Raw genomic sequence first — 14806 nt, forward strand, 5'->3', positions numbered from 1 at the left:
TCATCTTAGTTTCTCTGTGTCTGTTCAGACGTAGACGAATGTCAGCAGGATCGATGCCACCGCGACGCCTTCTGCTCCAACACACAGGGCTCTTACAGCTGCCAGTGCCATCCTGGTTTCCACGGCGACGGATTCCAGTGCAGCCCCATATCCACAGGTAGGTAACTGACTCCGGCGTTGGTGCAGCGCGCAGACTGAAGCTGTTTTTAACAGACACAAAAGGAAGCTGCGTAACTCTGCGGCGTGGAAACACCTGGTCTTCTGTAGCACAGGGACGAGTGACGCGCTGAAGTGTAAACACATTCATGTTAGACTCAACAAACAGCTGAGGCTCATCTCGCTGTGCAGCCGCAGATCTGCTCAGGTTCATAACCCTTGAGCTCTGACACTGACAGACACAGTAATTAAAGAATAATTAACTGTCTCGTCCTGATGAGTCGGCGACTGGAGACAGGAAACCTGAGGTGCAGGTCACTGGAGCTGACATACAACATGTTAAATAAACAGTCTGTAACTTCTCAATCAAACCAAGAACAAAAGACGGTGTGGGTGACGCCGTGAAGCAGCGAGGGATCATGGGAGTTGTTGTGGTTAGCTTCTCCTGGTTTGGATTCCTTCAGTGTCGGTGGTTCATGAGATTTTTAGCAGCAGCTGAATTATCCTCAGAGGTTTCCTCCTCTCCACAACAAACAGACAGGGGATTAAAACCAGTAGAAACACTGAAGAAAACAGTTTCACTTTAAAAATCAGTGTTTCGTTGACGCTCTACGGCAGATACACAAGAAGAAAAGTCGGAGCTGAGATTGATGCTAACCTTGGTTTTGGTTGTTTCTTTGATAACTTATGAACCAGACATTCAGGAGGTTTTTACCAGCAGCTGAATGATCGTCAGTGACGCAGGATGTCTCTGGGCTGAGCTGTCTAACATTTCCTCTGATAACTTCAGATCCAGACGTCCGACGACTAAAATCCTGAAACCACCGAGGTGGAAAAAGTGAATCTTAAAAATGTGACTTAAAACTGGATAAATGCTAATGTTGAGCTTCTGTCAGGCAAAAACAACACAGAGGCATTCACATAGAGGATATGATGTCATCAAGAGGCGACCATGAAACGTTACCATGATTAAAATCACAGATTTCTCTGGTTTAAGAGTTGATAGAAACATAATGTAAGATGTAAGAACACAACACGAACATAGAACATAGAACTGAGGTCTAGCTGTTTTTAGACATTTTAATGTGGAAAAGTTTCAGATTATAACTTTAATAACCATTATAAAAAACTTTTCCCTTTCTCTCCTTGTGTCCTAAACAAAATCATCATAATAATCTTACTTGAATATTTGAGTTTACTTTTTGCTGCTACTGCTTTTAGACTTTTATTTTGTAAATCCTGATATTTCACTGAAGTCTTTCTCCTGATGGTCTTACTCATGTGTAGTTGACAGAGTTCTGCACCTCTGAGTGTGTTGTTGTTGTTGTTGTTGTTGTTGTTGTTGTTGTGTGTTGGTGGTTTGGCGTCGAGCCAGAGCTGCAGACTCCCTCAGTGATACCAGGTGTCAGGAACTGGGAGCTAATTACAGCTTCGCTCCTCCAAACCGAAGTTTTGTCATATTTTCATCCTTTTTTATGACCTGGCCCCTGAAAGGCATCATTTACTGTCCCCTGTCAAAACTTGTCACAGCGTCTCGTGCTGTCAGCAGCTCTGTTTCCCTTTGTCTCCGCAGTCGGTCTTTGATCCCCTCTCTCAGGGGTCTTCTTGTGGTTTTGTCTCGGGCTGATTGTTGGGAGCAGACGTGTTGCCGTGAGGACACTCTGCTGTCTGCCAGACACGATTGTTATGGCTGGTTAGTGGTTCGTCTCGCAGATAGATACCCTTGAGGATAAGAGTGTGAAGAGACAGAGGCTCTTCCAGATGTCACCGTGGCCCCTGGATGTGACCGCAGAGACGAAGATCCTCCTGCTCGTCTCTAATCTGTGGTTCTCTCCGCAGCTCAATCACATGTTTATCTGCAGCTGCCACGTCCCGAAATCTGTCTGTTCACGACAGAGAAAACTTTAAACAAAGTTAAATAAACTCAGACGTGTCAGCTGTGGTGCAGATTATTTGTTAGGTTGATTAAAAAATGACAGCTGATCAAAATCAAGCAGTTTTATGACAGTGTAAGGCATCAACCAATATTATCGATTAACACTGATTAAGTCTGATGAAATAAAAATATGCTAATGTTTCCATGCTAACAGCCTAATATGCTAAATATTAGCATGTCATCATACTAAGTATAAACCTGCTAAATGTTATGTTAGAGTCCTGACAGTGTAGAGTCTAATGTCCTAAAAAGGCCACCGTACAGCGCAAACCCTTTCAATTTAGGTAACAAGGGGCTTTCATCGCACGCCACGGTGTGCAGTGACACTAACAGCCTCATGGGGGCGTTGTCATAGCTACAGACTAACTAGATTTGAACCCACATTAAGGCGAGAGTCTAAAAAGACTTCTAGGATTTTGTAGCAGAGATCTTCACACTCATGACAACAACATCTAGATTCTGCAGATGTCTCACTCTGACTGTTATTCTGTGTCCTCAGAGCGGGAGAAGACCCAGTGTGAGCGTCAGAGAGAGAGCGCCCAGGACTCTGCCTCTTCCGCCCCCGGCTTCTTCTCCTTCTTACGCCCTCGGCCCGCCGTCAGTCGGTACGTCCCGCAGTGTGACGACCACGGCGCCTATGAGCCCACGCAGTGTCACGTCAGCATCGGACAGTGCTGGTGTGTGGACGCCAACGGTCAGGAGATCCCCAACACCCGCACCGGACCCGGCAACACGCCTCTCTGTGAGTCGACTCAGTCCTCCAAACACCATGACTCTTAAAATCTAAGTCACATGAACCATTAATCAACAACGTTCCTCCTACACAGGTATCAACCAGGTTGTGACTCCTCCTCCTGTGGGTCCGACGCCGCGTCCTGACGTTCACCCCGTCGCCCCGGGAACACACCTGCTGTTTGCTCAGAGCGGGAAAATCGAACATGTTCCTATGGACGGATACAACATCAAGAAGGAGGAGGCCAAACCTCTGCTGCACATCCCTGTAAGACTGAAACAGACGACATTCAAACCTGCCAACGACCTTCCAAGAAATAAGATTCTTCAGTTCTGACTCTGATTATTGATCCCAGTTTTGATCAAATCCTGGATTCTTATTATTTTTTTTAAATAAACCAGGAGACGATGAAAGAAACAGGAACATTTAGCAGGTGTAATGTTTACCATGTTCACCATCTTGGTTTAGCCTGTTAGCATGTTAGCATTAAACTCAAAGTACAACTGTGGCTGATGGCAATGTCATTAGTTTTGGAGGTATTGGGTCATAAACCAAAGTATTGGACAAGGATCATCAGAGTCAGTGGGATTCATCCTCTGGAGAACATGAATGTCTGAACCAAATGTCATAACAATTCATCCAATAGCTGTTGGGATAGTCTGGACCACACGCTGCTAGCATGGCTAATCAAAGGTTTAGCTTCTCAGAACATAAATATGTCAGGTCTCCAAAGGTAACCAACCCTTTTTTTTTAGCAGTTTCCTTCTGCTTCCAGTCTTTGTGCTAAGCTAGGCTATCTTACTGGTGGTGAAAAGCAGGCAGCCTCACCTGGGTTGCGGCTGGAGGCTGGTCCTGAGATTTGTTGTGATTTGGAGAAGAAGGCAGTTTGTATCTTTGTCGCAAATGTTTATTGATTAGCTCAGTTTACTGACAGATCAACGGGGAAGTGTAGTCACTTTTAAAAGCATAAATTTTGAATTTCGAATGTTGTTACCGTTCGAATATTAAATTTTCTCCATGAATGAATGAATTTGGAATAAAAAGCGACAGCCTGAGGATAACGACTGAGATCTTGGAACATCATGACAAAAATGATTCTTGGCTTCTTCCTGTTTTTGTCCTCGTATGTAAAGATGTTGAAGAACGTACAGAGTCACACACTGTCACTGTTCATCATGAAACAATGAAACAATCCTCCGTTTGTTCTTCAGCAGATTTCAGCATCTGAACTCTTTTCTTCTCTGTCATGAAGTCCATAAATCTTCAGTCATTCAGCAGCGTTAATGCACTTCAGCTGAACACAGAGCTCTCCGTCAATGTCGGCGTCGTCGAGCTGACGCTCTGTCGCTTCAGACAAAAGACTCTTTGAAAAGGTCTCCAGATGAATGAAACCATCTGTCTCCTCCTGTGTTTCCTCTCAGGACCGGGTGGTGATCGCCTTGGCCTACGACTGCGTGGAGAAGATGGTTTACTGGACCGACATCACCGGGCCGGCGATCAGCAAAGCCAGTCTGAGCGGAGGAGACATCGTCCCAGTCGTGACTAAAGGTACAACAGACGTCACTCGATTAGAAATAAATGCACAGTCACATTGGCAGAAAACAAAGAAAGTGGAAATGTGCACAACAGTTTAACTTTCATTAGTAGTTGTTCTGCCGTTCAAATCTTTCCCAACCTTTTCCAACTCCTGACCCACTTGAAAATCTCAAAAATGTTGACGGCCCACATCCAAGCCTGTAACAAAATGGAAGCCAATTAATGTCTCCTTAGAACAGTTTTTATTTTAATATCAATCAAACATTGGCTTATTACAGTGATAGGCTTTAATAATTACTAATTAATTAAATTTTCTCTACAATTGTACATAGGTTGTTGTTAAATTGTTTTGCACACGATTTGCTCACTTGCAATACCTTCGCAGCCCACCAGTGGGCCCCAGCCCACAGGTTGGGAACCACTACTCTAGATTATTTGATCATGATGAAAAGTCGTACTACCTAATTACTGGCCCTCTAATTAGGGGCTATGTTCATTACACCCCATAACAATGAAAATTTTGCATGGTTTCAATTGATAATATCTACTCTTTAACCTCTTTCTTCCAGCAGGAACCATTGACCACCTCAATCTCAGTGCGTGAAAATAGAAATCTGACACGTACTGTACAGATGCAGTACACTTGACAAATCATATCAGGACAAAACCTAGATCTATTAAATTATTGCATGAAACAGTAGCAGTTGGAGTCTCTGGTCCCACAGTTGAATACACTACAATAATAAAAATAGTTTCCAGTGTTTTTTCTTTTTTTTGGAAGTCACCTGAATGAACCCAGAGGGTGTTATCCTCCAAGGTTAATCACAAACCTAGTCAGTGATTGTCAAATCTGAGAGTGTGAACCGAACCTTCTGTCTTCAGAGCTGCAGAGTCCTGAAGGCATTGCCATCGATCATGTGTCCCGACTCCTCTTCTGGACCGACTCCATGAAAGACACCGTGGAAGTCTCCAAGCTGGACGGCAGCCAGCGTCGAGTCCTGTTTGACACCGACCTGGTGAACCCTCGGCCCATCGTCGCCAACCCGGCATACGGGTGAGTGATGAGACTGATTAATCTGAAACAGTATTTCAGTCACAACGTTGAGTACTAGTAGTAGCAACTGGTCTAGTTTGTTCTAACTGGTTTGGTTCTGTTGGTTTCAGGCGGCTGTACTGGGCAGACTGGAACAGAGACGGGCCTAAAATTGAGATGTCCAACATGGACGGGACAGACCGGACCATCCTGGTGAAAGATGACCTGGGACTTCCCAACGGTCTGACCTTTGACCCTGACAACCAGCAGCTGTGTTGGGCCGACGCAGGTCAGAATAATGAAGAATACCTTCCTCAGATTCATTTAGAGTAAAAACTTCTGTGAGAGCTGCTGTAGCTCCAGATGATTTCATGATCGTGTTTCCCTCGCTGACGATTTGTTGATCGGTCTGCAGGAACTCGTAAGTTGGAGTGTATGGATCCTCACCGGCGGCTGAGGAGGCAGATCGTTGATGGGATCCAGTATCCCTTCGCTCTCGTCTCGTTTGGAAGGAACCTCTATTACACCGACTGGAGGAGGTACGGACTGACAAACAGATTCACTCATCAACAGATTCAACAGGTTTTAAGTAGATGGTTTTAGTAATCGCACGACAACAATGAAACTCTCCAAAACCTTCAATCTCATTTCCATTAACAGGCTCAGGGACTGAGTGGATTTGAAATAAACAGCATCACTGTGCTGTAAACGCTGCTCTGTTGTTTGACTGAAACTGTCACTTAAGAGACTTAAGTGTGTTTAACAGCGGTCTAAATTTGAGGTTGCTCAAACTTCACTGTGTGGTCTCGGTTAAATGTTTACGCGATTTAACCTTTGGGGTTGTTCACAGGGAGGCGGTGGTCGCTGTGGACCGTCACTCGGAGAAAGAGACAGAAGAGTTTCTGCCACAGAAACGCTCTCGGCTCTACGGCATCACCACGACGCCCACGCAGTGTCCACAAGGTACAACTCATTTCAGTCAACCCCTCGGTCTGTTCAATGAAACGACAGGAAATGATGAAGGAAAGGAATCAAGGAAATAAGGAAGGAGATAAACAATCATATGTGGTAAAGTTTAAAGGAATAGCTACATTTTGGAAGATATGGTTATTTCTTTTCTCTCTGTGAGTGAGATGAAGATCGGAAAGAAAGCACTTAGCCTAGCTTAGCATAAACACTTGAAGCAGGGGGAAACAGCTGGACCTGTGAAGGCCTGTTCAGTGACCCATACATGAGTCCAGATCCAGGAAACGTTAACTGATTGATCATATAACTAGGATTATTGGTACATACAGCTGGGAAGTAACAGAAATGTGATATGAAAATCAGAATATTCATATTCAGTCACAATACGTTTCTGTTGAACAAAATTTACACCCACTCATTAATTAAACTCATAATTAAAACATTGATCAGAACAATCACAGACTGTATAACAACAGTTTCTAGTCTGGTCATGGGATAATGTATTAAATGAATAATATTAATAAAGATAAAGCATGCCACATTAATAACTTCTCCACTTCCAAAAACTATTTGCCAAACGAGCAAATCCGCTCATTCACCGTTGAACTAAGGTGAACTCCTCGCACCGAAACAGGAAGTGCACACTTGAATTTGATGGAACAGGGGGTGGATATTGTAATGTAATATTATTGACATTGTTTCATTTTCATCATTCTTCGATCTGTGTGACGGTAAAAAAAAAGGTTTTAATTGAGCTCCATTCGATATTAAAAAGTCTTACATTTAAAAGTGAAAACTGTAGAGACCACGTGATTTGGAAATTGTAATTCTTTGTGTGTGATTTGGGTGAGCTTGCCCTTGAACACTGAGGCCGGCCATGTTCCCCTGTCTGTTCTAACACCAGGACTCTATAAGCTCACAGCTCTGTGGAGTCTTGGATCAGCGGAGCAGTTTAATGCAGTGGGAGTACAGATGTGTTCGCTGAGCGTAGTAATTGATTCCAGACTCGTATAGCGTGTGGATGGATATAAGCGTGGGAACTCCGTGGTGAAACCAGCTGTGGATAGGGAGAGTCACAGCTGGCTCTGAGCCCTGAACTATACAGCAGGCAGCGATGAGAAACAGCTTCACCGTCTGCGTCCACCTGCTGCTTTCTCTGTTACACTAATGGGTCGATGAGTTTCAGCCGCCAGTGATGAACTGATTCTCCACTTCCTGAAGCTGCAGCCACACTAAACATTTCTATTTTACTTGGCAGTATGTTTAGTCATCAGTTTTTTTTACACTGCATCACCAGCGGTCTGATCTGTTAACAGAGACATTTAATGTGGGCAACAGCGTTTTCACTCCTTGGCTGTTCGGAGAGTTTTATCTGAAACTAATGCTTCAGCCAAGAAATATGCGTCCACCTTAAAGCTCTGCTCGGGGACCATATTTATCAAACTTGTAATAATTACATTTTTTTTAATTATTATTATATATATATTCTATGTTCTTGCAGAATAGCAAACCACTAAAAAAGCTGCAAGGATTTTTTTTAAGAATGTACAATATGGCAGATTTAGGTGTCAATCTATACCTCTGATTGGCTATCCCTTCATGTGATCACATGAGAGTTACACAATAGGGCTGAATCGTATCGTATTGCATTAGTAGTAGCTTGTATGTATCTTTAACGTACTGGATTGTTGACAGTGCGTCAAGATGTGTATCTCCTCATTGGCTTCAGTGATGCAGACGCACATCACAGGAAGACATCACTTTGGTCTCTTACAGATCGGCTTTTTTCACTGTTTTTCTGACAAAAATGATTAATCAATCAACATAGAAAATAATCGTTTCATGCAGCCACAATTAGCATGTTTAATATCACAGGATAAAACAGTTAACATCATAACTCGAAGCAGGAAAAACACATTTTATTCTGAAAATGAATCGATTGCTTTGGAGAACAGTTGCCGTGAATCGCCCTTAGCATATTTGAGATGTATAAACATTGGGGTTGTTTGTTTTTAAGACATAATTATTATTAATATTTATTAATATTTTTATTTAACTTTTATTTAACCTCCTATGTAGACTCATAAAAGTTGTTGGAATACAACAAAAACATTAATAGAACAAAGACTCAATGACTGAGCTGGAGCAGCTCTCACACAGAGGAATTGATTGACTTAATCTAAAGCAGCAGCCTTGATATTAAAGACTTCCTAACCTTCTTCCCTTGTCTTTCCCGTCAGCTTATAATTACTGCTCCAACAACGGTGGCTGTTCTCACCTGTGTTTGCCGCGGCTCGGCGGGTTCACCTGCCGCTGCCCAGACGCTGCCGATGGTCAATGTGTGGAGAGGAACCTGTGAGTCTGCAGAGCGACAATAACACTGCTGCCACTGGGAGAGGAAAAAAAAGACAAAACACACTTAACTGAATTTTGGTGTTTTCTACTTTTCTTACTTGAATTGAACGTTTCTACAATCATTTTAGAGTTGAGAGTTTTACGTTTTGTTGGCCTTTGTAAACTGTTCAGACCTCACTGTATTTATGACGTCACACTTGAGGTGAGATAATTAACTTTCTTCCTGTTACTGTTGAATTCAGATTTGGTTTCAGATCTTTTTGTGCAGCATGTGTTTTTAATTTGAGTTTCATTACGATATTAGAAATAAGTGACTAAAAAAAGAATACAGGGATTTTTTTTGAAAGACAGCAGGTAGCTGAAAACCCTTTCACCAGATGATAATTATTTGAAAAGGTACTGAATGATGAACTTCAGGTTGTGTTTTTAATGTAAAACTCTTATTGAATTCTCACAGATGTGGTCTGAAAGATAAGTGTGAGAAACAATCAGATATAATTCTAAAAATGTCGTAAGGTTTCTGAAAATGAAATTTCTGTTTCAGATAAAGACAACTTAAATTCTTCAATACGTTGTGCAAAGTTAAACATGAAGAATCTCACTGAGATTTCTTGACTCAACAAGAACTCCATATATGACTGTTTAGGTCTGAGTTCTTGAATTTCATCCACCAAACAAGTCAATGGTTTTTATCAGAAGTCATCTTACAAGAAGCTGGACACCAATCACATACTGACAACATCCAATAATGTATACAGTATCAGCACATATATCAGAAGAGGCTGAACAACCAGATCTGCTTCTAAATACTCACACTGATAAATGACAATCATAATGATTGGCTGACAGCAGATTTCTATGAGTAACTTGTATGAGTAGCAAATTTTCAAGTTAGACTGACTCATGGTTAGTGAGTTACACCCAATCAAATTCATCCTTACCAAAATATGGCCGCAACAGCACAAAGTGTTCAAGAGTGTAGACTAGAGTTTACACCTACAAGAAACTGTCAGTTAGTTACAACAAAACAGTTTGTAACAACAAATTAATCGAGGATGATGATCATGGTTCAAGAGTTATGAACCAAAATGTCAAACATTTCTAACTCTGGCCACATGGTGGCACTGTTGGTTCCATCATGTTCATCAATTTTTTCTATGTGCACATTAGCAAATACTTTTCTGACTAAATTAGAAATAATCAGGAGCTCCTCGTGATGTTTCAACTGAACTGCAGTGATTTTAACACATACGTGATGTCAAATGTCTCATGAGCATCATGTTTGTTGACACGTCTCTTTTGATGCAGTCTGTGCAGATGTGGTTGACTAAGAATACCTGTTTTACATGAACGTGCTGCCTTTTACTGACAGGTTTGTCTGATTGATCAATCTTTTTTTTAAATAGCCAAATTAAATTACACATAAAACCACATTTTCTTCTTGTTTAATTGGTGATGAGGTGAATAACAGTTAAATGAAGCTGACTCAAGTTTTTCATTGGTAAATAAAACTTTGCCAATCCTAAATTATTCTGTATTTTAGTATCATATATCATAAAATTAGAGTAGTTTTATTTCTTCCCCATTACTGACATGTATGTTCAGCATTGTGGAAATGAACTCTGCGTCACTATGAGCCAGTGACAGATCCTGGAACAGTGTCAGAGTTTATTAAGGGCTAAAAAAACATTTTAATACTTACAAGATTTATTCTGTTGTCTGTGCTAAAACACAATGTATTTTTTATATGAACTTGTAAATATTTACCTGATATGCAGATGGTATTGTTTTTTGTTTTTTTTAATGGTGCTGATGTTAGCCTGAGATCTACCTGATGATGATGATGATGATGATGATGATGATGATGATGATGATGATGATGATGATGATGATGATAACTGTGTAGGTGTGTGCAGGTTGTGTCTAGAGCCCAAGTGGGTGTTTGTTGGGTTGCAGCTTCGGTTTGAACGTCTCATGTAAACATAATTTTACATTCAAGACTTGAGACAACAAATGTTTGGTTTTAAAGACACTTTCATAATTGTGAAATACGGAGGTTTATTACTGTCGATATTAAAATGAAATCCTTTAAACCAATTTAATCAAACTGTTTTGAAGGAAAATTCTCAAACATTAGAAAACTGGGCATAATTCAAATTCAAATGCAATTTTCTTTTTTTTTTTGTGGAAAAGTTTTTTTAATTTTAACATTTTTAATTGCATATATAATTTGATTTTGATTTCATTTTAATATTTCCAGGCTTCCACACTGCTCTACCTGCTGCTAAAAACAAATGTCAAATTCTTTCAGTTTTTGGGGTTTTCTTTATATAAACAATAATGGCAGTTCGAGCCCCGGTACTGGATTTTGAAGCTGATACAAATATTTAAAAGCTTGACTTTTATTTTCACCTTAGACTAAAAAATAAAGACATTATTGCTGAAGAGTCGTCACAGAGACGTTATCTGATGCGAAAATGTTTTCACTTCAGCCTCCAAATTTAGCAACAGATGACATTTCTATGAGAAAACTTTCTATCAGAAAATTTTCCAGTGAGCACAAGAAACTTTGGGAAAACTTCTGGGCTCTGTAATGATCACTCATGGGGGCTGCCATTTTTGTTTTATCAAACACTTTGTGAAACAGGTAAAAACCGTCTTATTAGTGTATTGTGAAACTCAATTTATCATGTGTCATTTTTTTAGCTCCTCACATATTGTATAAATACTGATGATTACACCACAGACACATCACTGGGCTCAGTGGGTTGTAGGTGAAGTGAACGGCAGGTTAGTGTCACGTTGGCTTTGGGAAACTCAGCTCAGGTTTTGTTTTTTTAATTGTTAACTGAAAACCCATCAGGGAGGATCAGTCCAGCAGGGCCGCACAACAACAGCACATCACTGACTGTGGTAAATACTGAAGTTCATTTTTAATAACTTGATTAAATTACTGGGGGAACAGACATGTTGTGCCTTATGTAAAAACACCTTTCATGTTAATTCACATTGTCTTGAATGTGTCCTGCAGTGGCAGTAGGAAGAGATAAACATGGTTGGTCAGTGTTGTGCAGCCCTGCTGACTGGTCTTATGTGCATCATGTTCGGTCTGTGACATGAAGTACTGTCTGTCTGTACTGAGCATCAGCCAAAGAGGGAACATTAACAGCCTGTACAGCCTCAATAAAACCTTTTTTAAATACAAAAGTATTTGTGTTTGTGTTTGTGTTTCATTGGAACGATGAGTCAGTGATGGGAAAATTAGTCTTTTACCTAATTAGCAAATCTGCCATGTTAGTGGAGAGCAGGGTCAGTGATAGCACATTTAATTCTGATGTATTTTAAAGGAATTTCTGTCATCAATTAGATTGGCTACAGTAGCCTGGCTAACAAAGGCTATTTTAGCTCAGAGTCAGAATCAGTGAAGGATCGCAAATCCCCCAACATCAGAAGAGACGAGAAAAGATTATATGCATATTTAATGAGTCCATGACAGTCTTAAAGTGATTGACCACAAATACACACCACACATTTTGACTTAATGTACTATGTTTTTGACACCTTACTATACTATAAAGTTTTTATGACACTTAATAATTTACTATACTATAAAGTTTTTATGACATTTTTGATGCCTTACTATACTATGATATTTTTGGGAAATTTCTGACGCCATACTATACTATGAGGTTCTGGCATTTTTGACTCCTTATTCAGTGGCATTTTTATTGCTTTTTGTGCCTTATTATGCTATGGCATTTTTAAAATATTTTTTAGATGCCTTACTTTTCTATTAAGTTTTTGGGAAGTTTCCAACGCCTTATATAGTAAGATTTTTTTCTGACATTTTTGACACCTTATACAGTGACATTTTTATGGCTTTTTATTGCTTTATTATATTATGACGTTTTATGGAGTTTTATGTTTTACTGTATGATGATGATTTTTGCTTTGCTATAGTAGGACCTTTTTTGTCTTATAATACTATGACGTTTTTACGACTTTTTATGCCTTACTTAACTATGAATTTTTTTTTACTTTTTATGCCTTATTATATTATGATTTTTATGCCTTGCTATACTATGAAATTTTCATGACTTTTTATGTCTTACTATAACTATGTCATTTTTATGACTTTTTATGCCTCGCTATACAATAACTTTTTATGCCTTATTATACTATGACTTTTTAAGCCTTACTATACTATGGCGTTTTTATGACTTATTCCTTACTATACTATGACGTTTTTATGACTTTTTATGCCTTACTATACTATGACTTTTTATGACTTATTATCCTATGACATTTTTATTACTTTTTATGCCTCACTATACAATGACTTTTTATGCCTTACTATACTATGACTTTTTATGCCTTATTATCCTATGATATTTTTATTACTTTTTATGCCTTATTATACTATGACATTTTTATTAGTTTTTATGCCTCACTATACAATGACTTTTTATGCCTTACTATACTATGTCGTTTTTATGACTTTTTTTGCCTTACTATACTGTGAAATTTTTATGACTTTTTATACCTTACTATACAATGACTTTTTGTGCCTTACTATACTATGACGTTTTTATGACTTTTTATTCCTTACTATCCTATGAAATTTTTATGACTTTTTATGCCTTACTATACTATGAAATTTTTATGACTTTTTATGCCTTACTATACTATGACGTTTTTATGAGTTTTTATGCCTTATTATACTATGACTTTTATGATTTACTATACAATGACTTTTTATGCCTTGCTATACTATGACGTTTTTATGACTTTTTATGCCTTAATATACAATGACTTTTTATGCCTTGCTATACTATGACGTTTTTATGACTTTTTATGCCTTACTATAAGATTAGTTTTTATTACTTACTATACTATGTTGTTTTAATGACTTTACAAGCCTTAATATACAATTATGTTTTTATGACTTTTTATGCCTTACTATACTATGACTTTTTTTCACTTTTTATGCCTTACTATAGTATGACGTTTTTAAGACTTTTTATGCCCTACTATACTATGATGTTTTTATGACTTTTTATGCCTTACTATACAATGACCTTTTATGCCTTACTATACTATGTCATTTTTATGACTTTTTATGCCTTACTATACTATGACTTTTTATGCCTTACTATACTATGACGTTTTTATGACTTTTTTTGCCTTACTATAAGATTACTTTTTATGCCTTACTATACTATGACGTTTTTTTGACTTTTTATGCCTTGCTATACTATGACGTATTTTTTTACTTTTTATGCCTCAATATTAAATGAATTTTTAAGCCTTATTATACTGTGATGTTTTTATGACTTTTTATGCTTTACTATACAATGACTTTTTATGTCTTGTTATACTGTGACGTTTTTATGAGATTTTATACCTCACTATATAATTACTTTTTTTACCTTACTATACTAAGACGTTTTTATGACTTTTTATGCCTTGTTATACTGTGACGTTTTTATGAGATTTTATACCTCACTATATAATGACTTTTTATGCCTTACTATACTACGACTTTTTATGCCTTGTTATACTATGACGTTTTTATGACTTTTTATACCTCACTATATAATAACTTTTTTTTACCTTACTATACTATGACGTTTTTATGACTTTTTATGCCTTGTTATACTATGACGTTTTTATGAATTTTTATACCTCACTATATGATGACTTTTTTTTGCCTTACTATAAAATGACGTTTTTTTGACTTTTTATGCCCTACTATACTATGACGTTTTTATAACTTTTTATACCCTACTATACTATGACGTTTTTTTTAATTTTTATGCCCTACTATACTATGACGTTTTTATGACTTTTTACGCCTTGTTATACTATGACGTTTTTTTGACTTTTTATGCCCTACTATACTATGACGTTTTTATGACTTTTTATGCCTTTTTATACTATGACGTTTGTATGACTTTTTATACCTCACTATATAATGACTTTTTTTGCCTTACTATACTATGACGTTTTTATGACTTTTTACGCCTTGTTATACTATGACGTTTTTATGACTTTTTATGCCTTACTATAATATGACGTTTTTATGACTTTT

At 38.3% G+C, this 14806-nt stretch overlaps 1 protein-coding gene across 1 annotated transcript in view; it reads left to right on the forward strand.

The window, feature by feature from the left end:
• The window catches only part of LOC130164375 (nidogen-1-like), a 30530-nt gene extending 18608 nt beyond the window's left edge, over positions 1-11922 (forward strand). The window contains exons 12-20 of the mRNA XM_056369066.1: positions 29-157; positions 2592-2834; positions 2920-3092; positions 4247-4373; positions 5244-5415; positions 5526-5683; positions 5810-5933; positions 6245-6357; positions 8601-11922. Coding sequence (XP_056225041.1) covers positions 29-157; positions 2592-2834; positions 2920-3092; positions 4247-4373; positions 5244-5415; positions 5526-5683; positions 5810-5933; positions 6245-6357; positions 8601-8719 — 1358 coding nt within the window. The 3' untranslated portion in view covers positions 8720-11922. The remainder of the gene's footprint in view (positions 1-28; positions 158-2591; positions 2835-2919; positions 3093-4246; positions 4374-5243; positions 5416-5525; positions 5684-5809; positions 5934-6244; positions 6358-8600) is intronic.
• The last annotated feature ends 2884 nt before the right edge of the window (positions 11923-14806 follow it).

Source organism: Seriola aureovittata, chromosome 3 (assembly GCF_021018895.1).
Source record: "Seriola aureovittata isolate HTS-2021-v1 ecotype China chromosome 3, ASM2101889v1, whole genome shotgun sequence".
In the NCBI taxonomy this organism is placed as follows: Eukaryota; Metazoa; Chordata; class Actinopteri; order Carangiformes; family Carangidae; genus Seriola; species Seriola aureovittata.